This window comes from Pezoporus occidentalis, unplaced genomic scaffold (assembly GCF_034315485.1).
Source record: "Pezoporus occidentalis ecotype Australia unplaced genomic scaffold, CSIRO_AGI_Poc_V1 ctg160, whole genome shotgun sequence".
In the NCBI taxonomy this organism is placed as follows: Eukaryota; Metazoa; Chordata; class Aves; order Psittaciformes; family Psittacidae; genus Pezoporus; species Pezoporus occidentalis.
In genome coordinates this window covers 597,049-621,318 of record NW_026913426.1, presented here as the reverse complement: position 1 = coordinate 621,318, position 24,270 = coordinate 597,049, and the positions used below count along the sequence as shown (strand labels likewise).

Sequence of the window (24,270 nt, the reverse complement as noted above, 5' to 3'; positions counted from 1 at the left end):
CTGTAGTGACAGGACAAGGGATAACGGGTTAAAACTTAAACAGGGGAAGTTTAGATTGGCTCTAAGGAGGAAGTTCTTTCCTGTTAGGGTGGTGAGGCACTGGAATGGGTTGCCCAGAGCGGTTGTGAATGCTCCATCCCTGGCAGCGCTCAAGGCCAGGTTGGACGAGGCCTTGGGTGAGATGGTTTAGTGTGAGGTGTCCCTGCCCATGGCAGGGGGGTTGAAACTGGATGATCTTAAGGTACTTTCCAGCCCTAACTATTCTATGATTCTATGATTTCCTTTCTGTTGGCTACAACGGCTATGGTCTCTATTGAGACTCATTCCCCCCAGAAGAAATGCGGGAGTGGTACCCTGCTCCTGTTTCAGTGTGGACACTGAATTCAGTCTCTTGCAGTACCAGTTTTGCAGACGTGTCAGTGTACATGTAGATTTGTTGCCTTCAGTGCTGGCCACGTGCTAACCAGCACGCTCTCCTGAGGTAAAAGCTTTTGATGATTTGTGTTTTATGCGCATCTTCTAGTCCATTTCCTACATAAGGTCATACTTACTTATATTTTATATGTCCTTAAAATGTTGAGCCATAATAAAATCAGGTTTTTCTTTTAGAATTTGTTTTACAGACTTACCCCTACACTTATAAAAAATAATAATAATGAAGATTTTGTTGTTATTCCCTCCCTTATTTAACTTCTGTCCATCCTAATTCCTGCCCTGTGGCCTCCCTTTGAATAAATACACTGCAATGTGACTGGCAAAGAAAATTGTTTGCATTATTTGTGCCCAACAGAAAGGCAAAATCAATAATAAAGTTCACTCCCAACTTTACATTTCAGGTATCAGATACATTCATTAGAAGCTGACCCCACCTAAACAAGAAGGCACACACAGAACAAATGTCATGCTGTAAACACCAATTCTCATGCAGACCCTGAGCAATGAACTCCACTTTCTGACACAGAACAAGGAAGTCCTGCTGGAGTTAAACAACATTTCACGTGTCTATTTAGGGGGACAGAACAATCCTTCATCTCACAAAATACATTTTCCAGAGCTTTTTTCTGGAACCCCAGAGCTGGAATGGCTCGCTGGGATGTGCACAACCAAAGCTCACTCCTAAATCCTGGGAGAAATGAACTGCTACCCTCTCTTTCCTCCCCTCTCTCCCTCCTTCCCATCTGGGTAACCTTCACTTTACAGAATGTGGTGATTTCTTTTTCATTTCATAACTCACTGATAATATTTGGGATTGAATCCAAGTTGCTATGGCTTATTAAATACTCTGAAATGCAGGAAGCAACTCCTCAGCTGATGAAAGCCCAGAGTACTTCTGAAGATGATGGCTAACTTCCTGACCAGCTACAGCTATCCTACTGGGCTGCTCTCTGCATGAAAACCAACATCACAGTTATTTTCTAATGAATATTCCTAGGTTTTTAAAGCTATTGCTACCGCTTGCATTTGTCTGTCTATCTTTGTGAACACCAGTTCACAGCTTCTTGATTCAAGGACATGTCGAATGAAATCCTCACACTTCTGAAGGGCAAGACTCCATCACTGGCTTTAACACACAGAGGTGTGACAAAGATGCATAAGCCCATATTGTGTATTACACACTTAAGAATCTGCAAAATTCCAAAGTAAGTTGTGTACCTGTTACTTCCAGTTTGTCACCATTGACTTCAGCTTTCAGATAAATCCTTCCTCGTTTCTCTGTGTGATCCATGCCGCAGAGGCTTGGCACGTTTATTACACATTGCTTATGAACGTTCATATCACAGGCTGTGGGTATAAAAGCAGTTCAGACAGTCATGAGAAGCTAATAATACAACTACACTGCAAACACTGAGTGAAGAGAAAGTTAAGATTACAGTGCTTAACTGCTGGCAAGCCTTTCAGGTTACAGCTGTATGTTTTCAACTGAAGGACATGGCTAGTTTGCACCCTGGGTTTTGCAGACAGTGAATGAAACAGAGAATCAAATAATCTACTTCAGAAAACTAAAGGTATCATTAACAAAGTGCAAGGGAAACAAGTGAAAATGGACTAAAGATTTGCTGGGAATACGGTTAAGACAACAGAGCCCTCATGCCAGCATTAGCAACAATGGGAGCTAGGTTTAAATTGATTATTTGATTTTTCTAGCAGGAGACTCCCAAGAAGAACGAAATACAAGTGAAATATTGGACCTTGGCTACCAACTGAACTCGGATTTCAGTCTTCAAGAGCACACTCACCCTGACCAGTCTAAAAAGAGGCTATCTCAAAACTGCAACGGCAAAGGCTCTTCAGCCACATCAAACTGAATACACCGTGTTCTCAATAACACAGGTGATTTTCATCAATATATTATTACAGTACTGAAATACCCACTTGAAATGTAACACTGCTATAAATAGCTGACATTTGAAATGGTATTTTCCACAGAAAAGAGCTAAGAGGCTGTTACCCACTGTTTCCACTTACAGAAGAAAGCACCCTTTTGATAACACAGAAAATCTTCACTTACTGTCACATTTCATCCCTTGGTGCAGAAGCCCATAAAGCAGTGACCCACAATGGTCACAGAAGGTCGGGCTCCCATAGGTGTGGATCTTAAATTTGTGCTTGCTTCTGGGATCCTGTAGGGAAAAAACAGAGATTCCTTTGCTTTGGTGTTGTAAGAAGGACTATGTCAGAACTGTATCAGAGAACACAGGCTTGTTCCTGTGATTCATCGTCACTAAAATTCCCCCATTTACCGACTGGACATTGTCACCATTCTGATATGATGACACCAATTGTACCAGGAGAGGAGGGAAGTAACCGCCAAAGGGTAATCTGAAATACAGTCAAGTGGCTGTAAAATCAGGACCCTGAAGAGGGGATCGACTTGAAATGTTGCAATCTATAATGTATATTACTGTAAATGAAAGTGAACAAATTCTAACTTACAGACTACTATTCCCATCTGATTTTTGAATACAGCAACCTAAAGTGAGGACGTTTTAAGCCCCCAGCCTTCTAATTTAGGACCAGTGAAAGGGAATACACCCAAATCACTTATATGTACCACGTGTCCAAACACATCTGTTCTTTCTCCAGAGATACAGGTCCCCTTTGGAAAGCTAAAAACATTTGTATGAAAGGAACAAATCACATCTTCAATATCTTCACCCATGGCAGCCTCATTCCACGTATACACAGCCACAGAACTTCACATACACCAGATTCCCACAGCCTGTTCCCAACACCTGGAGATGCACACTGCACAAACACATGGTGCGACAGCTCCGTCCTCCTGGGCACATCACCTGTACTTTGGTATCCGTTAGGACCAACTTCAGCTCCAACTCTATTATAGTCCGAGCTCTCACTGCACAATTCCGATCAGAAGTTGGGAAGAGGAGTAAGTTTTCTTCATTAGGAAACATTCACTGGGGACTAAAATCAATTCTTGCTCACAGTCTTTTCAGCAAAGACCATGCAAATTAAGAAAAGCTGGGTCTTTCTTGCATTAAAACACCTTGAACAAAACCACAACCTCAAAATGAGACATCAAAAGGTTTTTCTTCTGTTTACATTTTATATTAATTTACTTTCATATCAGAATTCTCAAATGGCCTTAAAAAATTAAGTAACTTTCCAAGTTGCATCTGCTGAGAAAAGCTTTCCAAAAAATCCAAAGCATTGGGATTGTCACACAAAATGGAAAATCTGCCAACTCTTTCTGCACACAGAAAAGATTCCTCTAGGATAAGAACTTTCTCAACAAATTTAGGAACTTCTCTCAGTAATTATCATTAAAATACAACTAAGAAGGCAAAATCTTCCCTTCAGAATTTACTGGATTGCCATATTATGCTTTGTGAAGGTTTTCTGCTTGTTTCAGAACGCATAGTGTGAATTTTTTTGGCAATGATTCTAAGTTTTCTGACGAATCAACGACCATTGGTTTTCACTGCACAGCCAGAAATTCGATATACAGTATCGAGGAGAGCAAGTAAAGACTTTCCATTAAGAATTCAATTTGAGACTATTTCACTAGTTCTGTTGGTTATGCAGCTTGAGATATGACAGGCAAACTAATAACAACCATACTTCTTTTGTAAACACAGTTAATCTAAATGGAATGACATTCAATGCTCCGGAGAACATCTGTTTCGTTATTTATTAAAGATATAGCTAATGGGTCTTGTGGTGCAGGTCATGGGAACATTGCTTTGCTGAAGGATTATCTGATGGATTGCCTATGACTATATGCCTTCCAAACAAATTCGAACCCGTTTTCAAAGTTAATTCTTCCTTAAACTGTTTTATTTAGAAGACATGGGGGGACTTGTTGCCTTACAAATACAGACACTTAACCAGAATTTGGTGAGCACATCTGCTGCTGAGAAGGACAAACCCCCAGCAACTGAATAAACAGATTTTGAAAGTTGTGTTTAACATCTGACATAAAAGTGGCATTTATAAGTATAAAGTAATGACATAGAGGGGAAAGATCTATGGGAAATTATTATAATGAATGTCTACTAAACACATGGAACCTGTATATTATACTGAAATTGTATCAAGCACTTCCAGATAATTCCATTTCAATCAATGGAATATACATGGTAATTAAGTTAAGCAGGGGTGTGTCTGTGGCTTAAACATGCTGCGACATGTAAGGACAGCTCTACTGCACTCACTCCAAAACAGCCAGCGAGGGCCCATGTACTCCTGCACTTGGCCCTATGTAAGCACAAAACACCAGGAAGCGCATTATTCTAAAGCAATGAAGCAAAACCAGGCGTGTGAATAAATAAATCAGGTTGGATCAATCCTATTTTGTGCTTCAATCCTATGCACAGGTTTTGGTAAATTGAAGCACATAAAACAACTGTTATTTTGCAAGCAAGTCTGAGACCATACAGAGAAAGATCGCTATACATCCATCAGAGATGTTAAAACCTTTTCATCTCATTCCCTATATTAACAAGGGCTATTCACACACTCAGAACTACCCTTGAACCTATAGGGTACACTTTAAATACTGTATTACTAATAATTACTACATTGCCAGTAGTAATTACCTGTATTATTAACAGCAATTAAGTTATTAGTTGTTAATGCAGTTTTAATACTTCCCGGTGTTAAATATGCAATAAGTGACTTACACAGATTATTGAGGAAATAGCTTTGACATTAGTATTTTTCAGCTAGACGTAAACTCCTGAGTTAGAGGTAAATTCCTATACATTTTCTTCATATACCACCTTCTAATCAATGTAAACTTTCAATAGTTCCCCCAGCACTGCTGGCAGTCATATTTCATAGTAAACACAGGGAGCCAAGCCAGGATATGACAGATGAACTGCCAAATAGTGGCTGCTATTTGCAAGAGAACTGAACTTTGCACTAAACTTGGCATAGATTAATCGTGAAACTCTACAGGGAAAACCCACTTCTGTTTCCAAAATCCATCAAAATTATGAAGGGAGAAGTGGCAACGGGAAAGCAATGGGGAAGCACTTGTTAAGTGATGAATGATGTGTTCGATTAAAATGCATGTTATTTTCATGCTAAAATGTGAATTCTTTGCTGTTATTAAGACCACCCCCCATTTTTGTGTGCACAACTGAATGCAATATGCCATTCAATGGGAAAGGAGCAAATCAGTGTTGTAGACATTTAAATATTTGCCTTTGAAAAACCTTTAAATCGGCAGAAATCTAGTCAGCGCTCTGCAATTCGCCTGCAGTACAACAGAGTTTTCAGAGCCTGTAATGACACGCATGGGTGCAGCATCCCTATAAAGATGAAACAGCAAACAGTCTTCTAAACCCCATCATCTCTGGAAAAACCAAAATATTAGTCATTAGTCTCACAGCTGAGACATGCTCATGCAGAGAGAGGCAGCCACAGAATCGCATGGACCAGATCTGCGTTGCACGGACTTGTGCGATGTGGACCTATAGAAAGAACACTGAAAACAGAGCAGAAAGCTTTAAAACATAAATAAATGAGTTTGCAGGAGTGACTGGCCCAGTTAATCGGCTCTGCTCCTATTAAAAGAGGTTCAGATTTGCTCCAGAGCCTGGCCAGGAGATGGGCAGGAATCCTGCCGCACTCCAGCAGAGGGAAGCAGAACACAGAGGCATCTCACCAGACCCACACGTTAGTCACTCCATGTCCTGCCATCCAACTCCATCTTGCCCCCTGCAGCAGCAGTGCCACCACCCCTGCTTTTTTTCCTTTGTTTAGCTAAAATGAATCCATTTCCTTTATTGAGCAGCAACAGAAAGCACCCCTCTGTGAGGAATCATTCCATCATTTTTCTGGCTCAAAGACGGGGGTGTGCAGTAATTGAAAGTGCATGGTTAACCACCAGCACACGTCAAACTGTGCTTTAACACGCTACAAAACAGCTTATGAGTGTTATACTGCTGAATTGCTTCTAAAAGCTCTCTTTTGGTTATAATTTTATTCCTCTTGATAGCAACATTGAACCGGCTATAATTTTGCAGGCATTAAATCATCACGTTGCTTTGAAGTATAACATATCCAAACCCCCACTTTGTGTGAGGTTGCATCAGCGGAGATTTGATACACAAAGCAGCATCATATTATGACTTGCTAAAGTCCCATCAATAGTGTGCAACTTGATAGTACCAATAACTGTCACCAGATCCATGTAGCTAAGACCAAATCCTCTGAAACTGTACAGATCTTGTCTTTAATTCAGCATCTTCTGGGTTACACAGCCAGAACTGGTGGGGTTTTTGGAAGGGATTTAAATCAACATCACAAAGCTGATCTGTCAGTGCCAGAGTCTGTGCCAGCGATAAAGGCAGGGGAAACAATGACTGTTTTCAGTCATTAATACAACACACATACATTAACAAGGCATTAGGCAGGATGTAAGATTGATTTGCTTATTAAACTGCCTATAGTTGGTGAAAGGTGTTCGTTTGGGTTCTTTTCATTTCTGAGCTCTTTTGGGGATCATTAAGAAGCAGAAAATGCAGAAGCGCGAGTGCAAAAATATGCTGGGAGAAACAGAAAATTCTGTTTTCCATTACAAAAATAACTTTTGAGGAGTTCTGCAGCAGATGACCCGGAAGGTCCAAAGGTTGCACCAGGGCTTACAGCAACAAAGAACAATCTTGTGTAAATAAATGCAAATACATCCACTTTTCCATTTCCTACCTCCATGACAGAACCACACGAGTGCTCTTCATCCCCAACCAAATGCTTAAAATACATTTATTTACTAGTTGAAAAGGTGTAAAGGAAAAATAAAGTGAAAACATCCCTAATCCCTTCACTTAAGTGAAAGAAAAAAGTAATTTCTGGCATTATGGTATGAACTTTGAACTTCTACTGAAAACAGAAAGGGAGACAATACCTTAAATATATGCAAAACCCATATACAAATTGTTATATGAGATATGGGAACAACACCCCTCTTTACTAACAGAAAAGCCCTGCAAGACTGGCAGGTCTGTTTGCCTCACGTTAATACACAACATCCTTTAGACATTTCCTACTGTGATGGAAACACTGAATCCTGCATCTTTCTTAGTCCCCCTCCAAATGCCTTTAAAGTATTGATTGTGAGGGGTGCTGCTCTAGCAGATCAATGAAACCACTGCAGTTTGTACCACGTGTATTTTCCTTAAAACAGCTTTAATTTCCCCAGGTGAATACCAAGTTAATAAAACACAGTTAAGAACCTAGCATGTTTTTCTCTGTATGCAGCCAAACCCCACATTCAACCCACGCTGTCCTCAGGCAAACTTCCATTTCATTTATCAAAGTCTTCACACTCCACTTCAGACTTCAGCTTTTCTAAACACCTTCCAAACAGCAACTACAACATCTAAGACCCCATTCAGATACCATGTCTGCCTGAGCAGCTTTCTTCACTTTGCTATTTATTTTCCTGCAGAGATAACAAAAATTGGTTGGTAATGTGCATCTTCATTTGAGAAAGCAGCTTCAACCTCAAGGAACTAAATGCTTGCACTTAAATAACTTCCAGGACTTAAAATATGGCTTCTATGAACCCAGAAGTAAGAAACAGCAAAAAGTCATTGTTTAACTGGTCACCAGCTTTGTCCTTCCCTGACTGAATGAGGCTGCATACATGGATGAGGGAAAGCAAAGAGAATCTGAGACTCTTGGGAATGACTAAGATCACATCACTTTTTATTACAGAACGTACAAATGTTTAAAGTTTGTTTCACGTTTCCTGCCCCACAGCTGCCAATGTAGGGAACTTTTATTGCTTTTAGGAAAGTACAATAAAAGGTGAGACTTCTACTGCCTGAGGAATCAAAAACACTGCAGAAGGGCTGAGGCTGGCAGGACCTCTGGAGACCAGTGAGCCTGATGCCTGGCTTAAAGCAGGGCCAACTACCGATGAGCTGCGTTCTGCAGCGACTCATGGGGTTACTCCTCCCCATCCCAAAACTCCGCTGAGCTCCAAATCTAGCTGCCAAGCACTCCAAAAGCCTTCTACGTGTTGACATATTGCTGCTAAGCATGCCTTCCTGCAATTCAGCAGAGGAATGACCCAACCCGGCTTTCCCACTTGGTGAGGAATTATAGAGTGACTCTTTCCAGGATTCCCACCCTCCAGGCAGGATTTGGCATTTGACTGTCTGGAGTGACTCTGAGGAACTACTCAGAGAAAGCATTCACCCACCAGCATCTGCAGGATGAGAAACCATATGCACATCTTAACATACTAGTAGCTGTTCAGAGTTAAGAGAATGCCACAGAGTTGCATTCAACTCTACAGTAGCAAAAGAAGTGGTGACATAAGAAAACAAAGACTAAGCAAAAATATAGGTAATAAAACATATGTAAAGTAGTCTCAAAGACTGTACAAGGAGGCAATGGAGAAGAGAAGACGCAGGCTCTTTTCATGATGGATGTCAGTGGTAAGGAGAGCCCTGAGCTGCTGCACAGAGGCCACAGAGTGTTGTGCAAACCCTGCTGTGCTGCTTCAGACCCATGCAAGCACAGTGGAAAGCAGCAGCAGAACAGCAAGTTCTAAACACAGCCAATTCATCTATGGGTTCAAGGGCTGGGACTGCATTCTGAAATGAAGACTGATTCTCAAGCTCTGTAAAAGAAAAGTCTTTCATGATAATAAATGACACCCCAGCCAAAAGCAACAACAACAATGATCTGTTTTCCCATCACTGGTACTAAAACCACTTTTATTCTCTGAAGAGAAATAAGAAAGTACACAGACAGAAAAAAAAATCATATTTAATATTGATGCTTATCAATGAACAATTTCCTTCTCTACGCGTCTACTGAAGGGGACAACCTGACCACAGTCAGAAATGATTCCAGGCCAGAGTTTTCAGTCCCCTCCTGGAATTTAATAGTTTTAATTGAACAAAACAGGTGGTCATTGAATCAACTGATTCTGATTGCTGCCTTTTGTTCATGTTCTTCTTGTATAGAAGACTACTGATTTGAGTTGGCAAATGGAGAAAGGTCTGCAGGACTGAACTCACAGGGATTTGTAACTTCCTAATTACTGTAAGAACAGTTAAATTCCAAAGGGACTCACTGTTTACCGGCTATTTTTTCTTCATTGTTTTTTAATGAAGAAACTGCAGTATAATTACAGAAAGTGCATCAACAAAAGATCCTGTCGGAAACTGATTCATGACTAGGAACAAATGGAGCAAGATTCTGGTTCAGATACAACTCAGCTTCATGTTACAGTGAATGCATCATTTCAATAAAGACTGAATCCAGGGATCTGGATTCAAAAGGAGTACTAGAAAGACAGAGGCAAAGCTTAAAAACCTCGTATCACCTAGGCTGAGAAAGTTGGGGCTGTTCAGCCTGGAGAAGAGAAGGCTGCGTGGAGACCTCATAGCAGCCTTCCAGTATCTGAAGGGGGCCTGTAGGGATGCTGGGGAGGGACTCTTCATTAGGGACTGTAGTGACAGGACAAGGGGTAACGGGTTAAAACTTAAACAGGGGAAGTTTGGATTGGATATAAGGAGGAAATTCTTTCCTGTTAGGGTGGTGAGGCACTGGAATGGGTTGCCCAGGGAGGTTGTGAATGCTCCATCCCTGGCAGTGTTCAAGACCAGGTTGGACGAGGCCTTGGGTGAGATGATTTAGTGTGAGGTGTCCCTGCCCATGGCAGGGGGTTGGAACTGGATGATCTTAAGGTCCTTTCCAATCCTAACTATTCTATGATTCTATGACCTATTAGTTTTATTATTTAGACATTTATTGATTTGGAAGACAGACACTTTTCAATGCAGAGTATCCTTTACACCTAGAATACATTTTACAATATATAGTTTAACATTGATCAAAGGGAAGTAATTTAAACAAATTCCTGTTATATAAAAGAGTTTTGCTACTTCCTGATAGGTACAATATGCTGAATTGTTTAATATTAAAGTCACACGGCAGTTTCTGTGTCTTCCAGTGGAGCTGAAATGTGGCTGGGTGTAGTGCATCATGACCGTGATACAGGACTTACCACCACTAGGTAATGTCATTGTCACTGCACTGGGTGACATCAGGTTGCACAACGATTATTTTACATTAATATATTTATGCACAACGATAGAATTAAATCTGCTTTCCCATTATCCTCAGATGAAGCTTACACTATCGCTTCACTCATTAAAGAGAGAAGATGAAATGAGATAAAGGCTGAAAATTAATCTCATCTAAAATGCCCTGGCTTTGCTGTAAAAGCAGGAGAGGGGTACATATTTATCCAAGAATAAAGGGGAAAATGGCAACAAGAAACTCCCTTTCAGAAGCTATGGCAGCCATAAGGCAAGTTCACTGTTAGCACGGTAAGAATTAAGGGAGCATCTTCATGACTTCAAACTTCCTGGCTGCTGACAACTGCAAAAACGAAACAAACTCAAGATCTTATTGGTAAAGCCAAACGTGCCCGCAGGTAGTTCTGGCTAACGTGGTTTGTATGAAGGTCTTTGCAACTATTAAGTGATAGATCTGAGCCCAGAAAGATAAGTTGATTTGCAAATGTCTCAGAGTAAAGTAGCGGCGGCACTGCGAGCGTAGGTGATGAAAGCAGCTTGGAAGCTATGATTCTTGCCTCTCAGCTTCTTCAATATGCGAGGCCCTGGATAATAACTGGTTTCCATTTCCCACTCCTCCTCACATGGCAGAACTCTGCTTTCCCCTCTAAAATGGTGAACGCTACCAGAAGAACCCACTAATTTATGAATGCACACCTTGCACGGTGGCACCAAACCCTTACCCCTATTTACACGGCACCTTGTCTCCTTCCCACCTCCCACTGCAGCATCTGTATACTTCAGTCTACTTCTATGTAAAGACATTTGTATGTCTGCATGTACCGCTACCAAACGGAAAATGTAACATCCATATACATCAACATATGCTTCAAAATCTAAGGCAAACCCCACTAACTTCTGTACAGATTTGTTTGACACCAAGCACTGCAGGAGGGTGTTTCCTGAATGGTGAAAAAGAAATCCAATGAGAAGTTTGTCTGTCCTGGGTTATTGCACATCCCAGAGCTGCACCTCTATCTTCACCTTCAGGTTAAGTACTGGCACACTAAAAGATTCCTCTTGCATGCTCTCAGTCAATCCTTTGGAAGAGTTTTCTGTATTCTCTACAGAGTTTAAAAGGGATTTAATTTAAATGCTAACATCTGTGTGTCTCTCTCATCACAGACCCCAAAATCACCAACGCAAAACCAGTTCACACACACAGAATACTGCAATCCAGGGCAGTATTCTATGTACATCTATAAACCTATGGAATATCACTTCAAGAAAGATGGCACGATGAAGCTCAACAGCTGTGGAAAGGCACAGAGATACAGGAGTAAAATCAGAGTTGCAAAGAAGCTGTGCAGCCATGACAAAAGCCACAGTGCAAGAAGTGTATATTTCTCATCACTTTATTCAGCTCCTTATGTCACAGCTCAAGAGCTCACTTAAATGCCAGGCCGACGGTATACTTGCATTTCTGCAATTTGCAAAGAACAACCTTTTGTTCCTTTTCTTAACACCTCCATTTTAAAAAATCACATGCATGCTAATAAATATATTAATATATTACACTGTCCGTTGCAAAATTGGGTTTTTGCTTATTTTGCTATAACGGGGGTTGCAACTAGATGATCTTAAGGTCCTTTTCCAACCCTAACTATCCTATGATTCCATGGCAAAACTGTGCTGATGGTGCACAAAACCAGGAACGGTGATTTTTGAAAAGTCAGAGAAGTTTTGGGTTCAAACTCAGTCAGAATTTCATCACTCAACAGCCTCCTCGTGCAAGAACTTGCGGGGTGTCCTCCTGCTCCTCATTTGACAACTTTATTAGAGACAGACACAAATCTGAAACACCCAAGCAAATTGTCTTCAAAGTTCCTCACTGAATAATTCATTTTTGCCTGATATTTTATACAGTGGTTAACCACACACACAAAAAGAAAGGCAGGCAGGAAGGCAAAATATGCATAATTTAAACATACCCTTTCATTTTTGTTCTCCATCTCAGCTCTGCCTTTCCAGAAGGACGGAAGCTAGTACCTATAAACCAGGCTGTCATTGCACAACATGGGCAGGGTTTTGTTCTCCGGAGACAAAAATTCCATGAATGACTGCAGGTACAAATTCTATTGACAACTGAAGGATGTGATTGAAATATGTTTATCTCAAGATCTACACCTCAAGGTGAAGAACACTGCTTTCAAGAAATCACAGCCAGAATCATATCACTGTAGACACTAATTCACAGTGTCATTGAATGGTCTTTTACATTTACATATAACCCCTGAAACACTATTTATGCCTTGAACAGATGTTTTCCCATATGTCTGTATAACCCTTCTATACAGTAATAACTTTCTATAATAACTATAAAGTAATTCAAACACATTACATTTTGCAGAACAAGGAATATAGAGACATTGGACTCATTAGTATTTATAGGGTATTTGGTATCTTTTCTATAGTGAAGTATCTTCTCTTTTGGAAAAGTCACCAATCCTACTCCTCCAAGCAAAGCTAAAAACCCTATAAATAGGCAGCTAAGACTAATGTGCAATATGCTCTGACAATAGCTTTTGTGCTCAAATCCTGACCTTACAATGGCGGAGATCCCAGCCAAGCTGTCTGATCCACAGCGTTTTTCCATGGTCGTTATTTATTAGGCTGACCAAAAAGTCAGAAAACAATAGTGAAACTCGAAGGAAAAGTTAGTGGCACACAATAAACCCCTGAGAGAATGCCAGGCTTTTAGCACTGCCTCCTGATCCTCCAACATTTGGCAGTGCTATCCGCGATTTAAAATGAGAGAGAACTCGTGTGATTTAAAATGAGAACTACTTGGAGAGAAAGGTGCTTCATTGTGACCACAGTTGAGAGCACGCTTAGGTTAAAAATAAGAACTGACACAAATTCTCTGTCCCTTGGGGAGACTTTGACCCTTTTGAGGTTTGCTAATCAAAGGACCTGAAGGTGGTAAGGACTGTTGGAATCGCATTAGAAGGGTGAGCTCGAGTGCTTGAGGCCCTGAAAGAAGAATTTCCCCATGGCTGCCACCTCCGCTCTGTCCTAAGGCTGAATGAGTCTCGGCTGCTTTGCAGCATGAGGAAAAGTCCTTACAACATTTAGCAACGCATAATAATAAAATCCATAAATATTTAATATCTGCCAATTAACTCTGCACTGTTCAAATCAAGGAAAAAACACAGAAAGCCCTCACCAAACCATTCAGTACGACTGCAACACCATCTCCTTGCTAGGCATTTTGAGAATGCCCACCCTGAGACCATTCCATGCACACAAGTTTCTGTGACAAGCATTTTTCCTTCTCCTTCTTTAATGAGTGTTTTTCCCACGGCTGTTGATGGCAAAGGAGCTTCCCAGATTACACTGAAGGCTCTGCATTTGGAAGAAAGCCTGCACAGAAGTGTTCTGCTGGCAGAGCACTTCCAATGAAGGGAAGATGAGTTTAGACTCCTACTGTTTATTTCTCCGAAAACACTCGTGGGCAAGAACATTCCTTAGTAAAGCCTCCAATGATGAAGATTTCATAGCCATAGAAAGCATTGCAGTCAATGCCTACACTGGAGAGTGGGAATGCCTGTAAATATTATGTTCTCCTTGTAACTGGTAACTAAACTAACAAACCAAGGCCAAACTTTCAAACAAGCCTAGTCTACGGCACTGATTGTAAGAGTTCTTGAGTTTACAGGTCTCTTCTGCATACATTCCTCTTTCCTCCTTCCTTTGGCATGAAAGCTCCCAGACAGTATAAATTAATGGTATCCTACGTATTGCTAGGGAAGTTCATCCTCTTCAGTAAGCCTAGTTCCATTTTATACAGAAAACGTGTATCTGAGAGCAACAGACAAAAAAGAAAGAGCAAAAAAGAAATAAATAGGGTTTTTTTTCATTCTCTTAACAAAGGAATAAAATTTGTGCCATTTTGGCTCTATCCTGGTTTTACAAAACGCAGTCAAAATCACGTACTGGCACTCCCTACACTGACTACGCTGTAATTAATGGGCCAACATGAGGTAAGTCAGGCTGGATCCTTGTCTGCTCACTGCATCATGTACCACTTAGCCACGGTCTTTAGCCAGGAGCTCTGCAGACTGAGACTGCTATGGGGGAAATGGAACAACTGGAGAGATCCTCAGATGTATTTGTAAAAGGTATTACAGCGCTATGTTTAGTCAGGGATTACCAACCAGGCATCCATGAAAACTGCTTGCATGGCAGCAGAGTAAGTGCATTTTTCCGCATCTGCAAGTCATGTAATGTTCATAAAGAAAAAGAAGAGAAACCACTCTTCCTCTGTAATCCCAGTACACATATTAACATAGGCTTTTACTAACACAGGCTGGTAGCTAAGCCTTCGTAAGGCTGCAACAAAAGCAATCATTAAAATTAATCCCAGGAACAAATGGAACTGCACAATATTAGTCCTGCTGAAAGGTCTGATCTGATAAACATGCTGAGGACTGACACGAGGAGCAAAGAAAGGAAGGAAAAATAAATCTCTGAAACCCAGTTTTGCTGACACTGGTCAAGTGACGGGCCTGCAGAATCACACCAAAATTAATGCTGTCAATGAGATGCACATCTTTCCTCTGTTGTGGCCATCTTGGCAATGATTTAGGCATTTGCAGCCTGTCAAGAAGAAGCTTAAGGAAATTCAAGGTGGTTTTTTTACTTGAAGATAAAAACAAAACATAAAATTTAGGAAGAAAAATCCTTCCATAATGGACTACGGCAAGTGCAAAACATGGAAGAACTTGACTGCAAACCAAGTATCTATAAATTGGCAGCCAGAAATCACATTATGGCTCCTTAAGAAATCACAAAAAACCTCTCCTCACCATGAAACGCAACAAAGCCAAGACGACAATAACTGATGTCCTCCAGATGAACTTTCACATTTAAAAGAAAACAAACGGTTTCAGATAATGCTTTTACAATGTCCATAATCTAAGTTATTAGATGGCAGTATCATGCAGTTAGCATGAAGTTACTTAATACAAAAACAAATGCCTCTGCTACACTTTACACTGAGGACTTCACACTCAGGGAAAAACATCTTTCATACTCTGCTCTTCACTGGGCCTTTGATTTTGGTAGAAAGCAATTCAGATTTACACTAAATGCTTTATCTGCAGAGAATCTGCAAACTTCATCAAGTGGAGGGGACAGAATGTATGAAGATATAGGAAAAGCCTCATATAGCTCCTAAAATCCTAATCTGATTTACAGCATTTCCACCAAATTCATGGAGCAGTTGTGCAAATAAAAAGCACACAGCACAAAAATACATTACACTTTCTCAGATAAAATCAACATCTTAACCTCTTCCCCATATTCTGGACATTAATGTTAAGTCAAGACCCTGCCTGAGTGCTAATGCTACTTATGTTTTAGTTAGAACATTTTATGTTGCCCTTTATGAGATCAATGCCCAGCTATAACGCCTTGTAACAGTGTGTTGCAATGGGCAATGACAAAGCCATGCCTTAACACTCTCCCCCCCATAAACATGCAGCACTGCAATAGGCTTCAACTTAACATTAAACAGCTTGCCCCTGGTTACCATGAGCAAGGTGAAAAACTCCACAAAAAAACACAGATCTGATTATGACTGACTGAATCCAGCAGAGAAATCTATAAAAATGCATTATTTAAGAAAAAAAAAATCAATTGAAAACAAGAAATATGTCAGTTAGAAAAATAAAATCAAATTAGACTTGAAGTAAAACAAAACACATGGTTACAAAATAAAAACCTGCAATAATAATGTGTTAAATATTTACAAAATACTATGGTCTTCCCTAAAGTAAACATGCTCTTAAAATATTTGTCTCTGTTACCCACTGTTACTGTTAGTCCCAAATTCACCCAACAGCTTTAAACTCATTCATTGCCTTACATCCTTGCCCAGAGCTTCTGCCATTACCTGTGTGCCCGGCTCGTCAATCACAGTATTAAAGACTGGCACCTCTCTACTTACATTCATCACTTCTCCCTTTTCCTGCAGCACTTAGCATCATTAATTTATCAAGTCTCATTCCATTCAACTCCCACGGCTCCTTTAAGCATGACAGAGCAAGGTCTTGTTGTATTATTTTTATGTTTTCCATAGCTCATGTCAGGCACAACAAATGAGGCTGCTCTGCAGGAGCAGCACAGCGCTAAAAGGGAAGCTTTTAGCACAGCTTAATACAAATTGAAGTACCCAGAGTAGAAGCACAGCTCTATGCTGCGTTCGTATTCTTCCTTACAACGGAGCAGCACCCAAAACAACCAGACCTGTCTCATCCCTCTATTAGATGATCTATTTGTAAGGTTACATTCCAGTATTTAGTGGTTTTTATTATCAGAGTAATAATAGTTTGCTAAATAGGTTTTCTGGAGATTGAGTAAGTTTTGAGCCTGTCGACCACGTGATGCTCTGAAATCTGTTGTCCTACAGAAAGCAGCACACCTGAGCTCAGCACAATTCAGTTAACTCATTAGCTAATGCCAGACATGGTGCAAACCTTCCTTAGAGTGTCATCTGGGCAGCTTCAGAGGTTGCAATAAACCTGGGTTTTGACATGCCACATCTGATTCCCTGAGCAGAAGCTTTACCAGCAGTGCCAGGAGGGGGTTTTTAGGGTTTTTCAAGTAACTGCTGTTCCAGAACCACAAAAATAAACGCAAAAGAAAGCTCTCCCACTTTCTTTTCCTAATCAATTACAAACTAATTTCATTTGAAAGGCACTGAACTACTGTCCAGAGATTTTACAATATGCAACTGGCAGTCCTGTCCATCAGCAAACTACTAAATACCTACAACTAAGAGAAAGAGAAGAGAAAGCATCACAACAGGTCTGATCAAGTAAGACATTGATCTGTGCAACTAAGCCCACTGAGCTACTGATTTCATAGACTAAATACAGATACTAGATTTTCTCCTCTCTCATTATTACTTTTTGTATTATACTGCATTTTCTATAACACAGAACAAACAACTGAAGTCTCACCCAACAAATCACTGCAACAGCAGCAGTTCTCAAGTGCTCCAACAGTAAAATTCAAGCAGTATGCCCAATTGTGAGATATTAACTTGAAGTCCAACAGCTCTGCACTTATTTTTTCCCCATTATGTTTGACCTGGCTATGCTGCTGCACTTCATCTTCTGGCCAGTGTTTCAGATGTCTCACATTCATCTGTGCTCCCGGCCTATGAATGGTGACAGAGGCTAATCAAGTATGGATTTAAAACTGCATGAGTGACTTTATCCCATCATTTAGCCTATCATTTTTCCTCCACTACCAGCTACTCTGTCAATATACGTACCACATGTCTGATTTCTGCTCTAGACGCAGCAACCTTCTTGCTGGCCTGAACATTTATACTTTCTTTTTTAGCATGCCAATAGGTTTCAGACCCAAAATACGCTATCAGTACAGATATGTTCTCGTGTCTCCTAAAACATGAAACATTGCAGGACTGGGTTTTCTTTTTTAAACAATGCCAGGACCCAATATAACGTATTTATTTGATAGCCTAAACTGGGAAGTTTAGAAAGCAGGCTACCTACTGAGCCAGTAACTCATGCAAAGCTCTGGTTTCACAGTACAGAGAATAAGCAATCCACTTCCTGTAAAATTATTACCCCCCAAAAGCACAGAGCCAAATACATAAAGTCAATATACCATGTATTCAGTGAGACATATATTTGTGCACTCCTGCTCCTTTAGGACATGTTGTGCTGATTCCCAGGAAAAGCTTCCTTCCCAAAACCAAACAGTAGGAAAAAATGACATAACCTCAGGTCCCCTTTGGATCAAAAGATACCTGAGCAGTGCTCGGGATAAAGCTGCAGCTTCCACCCTGCAGTTTATAGCAGGAGCCCCCATCTATGCCCTACCTGTACCTATCCATCAGTGACCCCACCAGCCACCGGACCTCAGTGAAGGAGATACCAGCTTTGCCCTGGGGTCTCCACCAGCCCCATCATCCGACATGCAGAAGTGACCCGAACCAGAAGACGAGGAAGACTGCTTTATGCCCAACTACTTGCTTTTCTTTGTGATTCACTCAAGTCTTTCCCTGAAAAAATTTACATATCATTAATTTAACACAAATAATAGTTTATTTTCAGCCTGCTCCAAGACTCTACTAAGTAACTATTAAAAACAATAGGGTAACATTCTCCCTTCTGTCTAAGCAAAGACACTGCGAATCAGGTACTTTGTAAATCAAAGCCTTCTCTGTTAAAGAAAGAAATGTTGGATGCACAGATTGAAGTAATGCCTGAAATATTAATACTGGATGTTTCCTTCCTTTCTCTCCAGAGGATAATGTATACAATTATAACCCTCTTTACACAAACTGCATGTTAAAAAATGGATAGTAACAAAAGCCATGGATGAAAAACACTACAGGAAAGTATTAATTATGCTGGTGTTAACGAAAAAGAAACGTTAAATGTTAAATCTTTACCCTAAAGCTTTCTGCACCTCTCCTTAATTAAACATGTGCTTGTGTTCAGATATTACCGGTTCAGTTACTATGCCCACAGCATCATAAAGCTAAGAGCTTAGAATAAGAAGTCAACCCAGTAAAATGGTAATTTATTTTTGTGATAAATAAATAATTCTGTAATAATTCTGTCATTATTTATAATATAGATTATATTTTGTAATAAGTAAATCAGTCCCCTGCAGGTTAAAATTAAAACCTAACTCTTCCTTCAAAAAGGGGATATCTGTATGGAGTCACTGGAAACATTAGAACTGTTAGAGAAAGTATGTGACAAAGGAATAAAGAACAGGAATCAGAGGCAGCAAAATTAAAGCACAGAAACTGGAGATATCACACTAATGGAACACTGTGAAGAGTGGCTTGGGAAGAGCCCTTTCCCGAGCTCCTCATACTGTGTGATGATGAATATGCAACATATCCAGGGAATGCACTGGGCTTGGATCAGGCTCCTGTGCACAAAGGCCACCATCAGATCAGCCAACTACCATTTCTAGTGCACACTGAGCCAGCAGGAGAGCCTAACACATACTGAGCCTGCAAGTGAATGCCCCACGGATCTTGTGTGACTCCAGGCAGATCTCAAAACGATTTCCACTGGTTTTAATGTCTGGAAACAACCTTAACGTACAAAGGTTGAGATGCCTGTTCTGTATCTAAGAACGGAGCAGTGATTACGCCAAGCACAACGAACAAAACCCCTACCACCAACCTCCCAATCTCTAAAAACTGTGCTTTAACCAGTGCGAAAAAGAAACTTCTCCTTGAATAAATGGGTGCCACATAAACATGAAATCAGTATGCTGACAATGAGATATTCCCATTGTTGGGGCCTCATGAATCCTGAAGCACAGACATCTGCTTCCCGATCTCTGGGGTTTTGAAGTATTTTTAAACTCTGAACAAAGAACACTTAGTACCACATACTTCCAGTTTCACAGCTGGGTTATTTTAAGTAGGCAAAAAACCCTCATTGGAATATAACTTTCTTATTTTGAAATATTTTAGCTTGAAGTTATTAATCTGTCCCCTGAGAATTCAGAACATCTTAGAACAGTGCTTTTAAATATTCAATATCTTTCGAAGATACAATCTTTTCACATGGCCTTAAAATAAATGCCTGAAATATCACACTATAATAACCCAAATGGAGCTCTTGTTGAAGGAGGGATTCAGTTTCTTGATCACAAAACTCTCAGTCTCCAATTCCCTCCCCTCTAAAAGGTAAAATGCTCTCCCCATGAACATTTCCTGAAGATGAGAAGCAGGTACCATGCATTTTCACAGTGCTCTGGGAAGGCAGAGAGCTACAGACATGCACGCTCTGCAACAGGGGCGGGTGTAGGATGTATGTAAGGTCAGGAGAATGGGAATTCTCTCCAGTTCACCCCATGATCCAGGCAGGACTCATTTTCCCTGCAGCTAATTATCGATTTGTAAGATCCCTGTGTTAAGAGGCCCTCATCTTGCAGAGACACCGAGATGGTTGTGGAGCGCCTGAAGGCTTGTGAGAGGTGCTGTAAGAACGCGGAGTGTCAGGCTGACACCCACTCCTTGCTGTGCTGCAGCAGAGCAGGCACACGGTGAGGAGCATCAGGGATGCCTCAGCACAAAACCAGACAACTGAATTCCTAACCGGTGGCGAAACCAGCAGGAGAGAGAAGCCGTCGGATGAATTCACCCATGGAACAAAGACCGCCAAGTGTGGTGGGATGGATGAAATGTCCTGACAAGCAATACATGATTTCCTTATGAAATCAACCTAAAAAGTGGGAAAGAAGTGTGCAGCAAGCTGAGCAGAATCTGTGCTAATATTAAAAGCCTGCTTTCGCATTTGCTACAGTTTCATTACTGACTCGATGATTGTTTCTAGGTTCTTAATGAATTCAAACTCAATTTACTCCAAGTAACATCCAGCTTTAGTAAATTTTCATCTTACATATTGACAATGAAATTAGATTTCCCTCTTTAGTGCAGGATGACGAATTTTGTGGCTAAATCTCAAACTTCAAGTCCAAGCGCTAAGAGGTACTCCGTCAGCCTTCCCTGAATGACACAAACAGCCAGCAAGATTAATTTGCATGTGATACAGAACAACAGAGAAGACAAAAAGTCTTCTTTTTTTTTCCAGCAAAATAATATGATTTCTTTTAAAATGTCTTTAAATAGGTTTTAAAGAAAATCGTGGAATCCTATTGCAGAGTCACAGCATCTCACAATGTACGCACAGAGGATATTCTGGATGCAGCAGGCTTATGCAAGGGCAGGGCAGTGACATATCCCAAAGGAAAACCCAACACAGTGAAGAAGCACAGTTATGAAGCATTAACATGCTGTTAATGAACTGTTTGCTTTAGACAGAGTGGTTTAAGTCTGCTGGGCAGTTATTTACAACAGATTAATCTGCACAGTAAGAACTGGCTGTATGTTTCATTGTCTTTTCCATTTTTACCTCACTCTCCAGCAGAATCTAAGAATTCATTCTCATTGACAAGACCTGTAGCATGCTGCTGTGTTCAGCAGTTCTCGCTCTTCCAAGGGCAGCTCCAAATGAAATCTGAAGGCCACAAAGAAAATCTTAAAGGATGGCAAGAGAAAATGATTTTATTATCTGAAGGAAAGGTGGGCAACTGCTCAACACTTCTGCCAGCCAGTTAATGAAGATACTTTGGCAGCATCTTCCGCAGAGACTACTTCCAGCAAGAAATGAAACACCATCTGCATGCATAGAGAAGGGAAAAATAGTGGCTTTGTATTAAAGATGAGTTTCTGATCAGCTGTCCAATATGAGAGGAGAGTTAGGGCTTGATAAAGTAATAAAAGGCTAAATTTGTGTGTTAAAAATGCGATTAATTAATTAAAGATAGCAAACACTGAAGTGAAGGAATATACCAACCACTACCAATGTCCAGGCAAGTGAAACCCCTTTAATAATAGCTTCAGAATCAAAAATCATAGTTTACCTTATTTTAAAGTAACTATTACATCTGACTGCCATCGCCATATGACTTGTAAGGTCATAACTTACAAACCTATCAGCAGTTCATATTCTTTACTGATTGTACCTTTCGCCATCTATTCAAGAACAGATGCCCAAAAAGCTCTTAAATAGGGCTGAAACTTAAGATGTCACCCGAAGCACAGATTTAATGGAATAATTCAATGCTATTAATTATCATTAGAAAAGTTACATAGGAAATGCAAAAAGGCTGAAAGATTTTTCATGTCTCCTCATTGTAAGCATTAAGCATGGAACATTTGCCAAGTCATCATACATGGACCACTGTAGCTGGTTCTGTTAGCTAAGTAAAATACCTTATCTATAGTAAGAGCACCCTTGCATATTGTTTGTAGACAACTGGTCCTTTCACACCTGATACAAGAGACCCTCACTTCCCCAAAGAGCTCTGCAGACAAACTTCTGAGCATCAGGAAAACAGCAGCAGCAGAGATGATCATGGACTTAGTGCAAACCATGCCAAGAATTCCAGCTCCGATAATGACACCTGAGGATGGGATCTGAGTTGAAAACCACGACAAACTTCCCAGGGGTTTACTCTTTAAGTTTCTGTTGTAAATGGAAAGAGACACATTTTCATCTCATTTTAGTAAAGCAGATTGCCATCTCTTCCTAACTTTTTTCAAGCAGGCAGTAAATGTTGTCTCAAGAAATAAGTTGTCATAAAGGGACTGTACAGACTAATAACATGCTTTGAAGAGTATTAAGGAGGTCAATCTGCCCAATTCATTTTAATTGAACTAGACACAGATGGTATATGATTTCATTTAATTAGGCTGTAGATAAAGAACATCTCCACATAAGGCATGCCAGTCAAGGATAAATCATTAAATAGCAGTATATACTTGAAAACCCTTAAGGCCAAAAAGCTTGCTGCGTAACTGAGGACATTGGTGCAGTATCCCTTTCCATCAAAGGATCAACAGAAAGAAAATGGACAATCCCATCAGAAATACTACAGAAGACAATATACAAATGTCTAGTAAATTAAGAAAAGAGAGCATTTTGAGAAAACCATATTTATTACAAAACTAATGCTAGTTCTTTCATTATACAGACATAATACAATAAGGCATAGTGCTCTACCATAAACTATAGTTACAATTAAATAGATTATTCTACCCATCCATTAAGCAGATCTAATTATGGAATATCATTAGCAAGGCCTTAATTCAATTTTTTTCTTTGCTTTTTGATTACTACCTATTAGTTTTCTCCCTTTACTGACAGACTTCACTTTTAAGTTGTTATCTTTTAAGGCAGAATAGCATTAAGAGACTGGCCATACTTGGATGATTTTGCACAAGGCTGGGGCTATGGGAGAAGAATGCTTTTCCTGGTCTATTTTTTTTTACATTATTATTCTAGCAGGATTTTGGAATCAATAGTTTTCCTCCCCGTGGCCTTATTTATACCTCACCTCTTTTTATCACAATGAATAAAATGCATATAAAAGCTGCCAGGCTTACAGAAAAAGATGGAGGTGACAGTGTAAATGCTCTTTCAGGCAAAATACATGGTGCTTATGGGCACATTTACTTCCACAAACTCTGCAGAAGCTGCACAGCCCATCACTGTGGCCTGTGCAGGGAGACAGAGACATCCACCTGCAGAAGAAATGTCTCCAGACATTTGAGTCTCCCAGAACAGGAGGACTGCAGGAGTACACCATATAATACCTATGGCATCATTCCTTATCCCATTCTCTATTGAACAGAGTCAACGTTTTTTATCTGATTTTGTAGGTATCATTCAACATCATTATAACGGCAGCAGAGCGTGTTTATTCCATCGTCACTAAAGCCAAAGGTATTTCTGCCTGGGAGTTTGTAGATGCACAGAACCCCTCTATAGAATCAACATTTTCCTCAGCTCTCTGAAGGGAGTAGGGGCAACGCAGTACATTTTGTGTCGTTTCAGCTTTTATTACAGTTGTAATCTTACACCGTCTTTATTTTCCTGTTAAAGAAACAGTTTAAATACCAAGTTTGTAAATCAGGCACAGTTCATTAAGCACTGAAAAGCCTCCCACTGACTTGGATGCAGATTCTGCACTGAAGTTAGAAATGCCCAGAAACCCACTGTTTCTGAGACCTTTTCCTGGATTTGCCTTCACCATCATGATTTCCAAAGCAGCATTTTGCACTCAGTACATTTTACAGACCAGTTTGCCTATTCAATTCATTTAAACTCTCACTTATGTAGAGAGTTTTTCC

The 24,270-nt window shown here is 40.2% G+C and overlaps 1 protein-coding gene across 4 annotated transcripts in view; it reads right to left on the bottom strand.

Annotated features, from left to right (window-relative positions):
• PRKCA (protein kinase C alpha) overlaps positions 1–24,270 on the bottom strand; it is a 164,997-nt gene that overhangs the window by 55,901 nt on the left and 84,826 nt on the right. For all 4 annotated transcript variants that reach the window (XM_062612590.1, XM_062612587.1, XM_062612588.1 and 1 more), the window contains exons 4-5: positions 2,510–2,621; positions 1,654–1,782 (exon numbers count right to left, since the gene is read on the bottom strand). In XM_062612590.1, the coding sequence (XP_062468574.1) occupies positions 1,654–1,782; positions 2,510–2,621 (241 nt within the window). The remainder of the gene's footprint in view (positions 1–1,653; positions 1,783–2,509; positions 2,622–24,270) is intronic.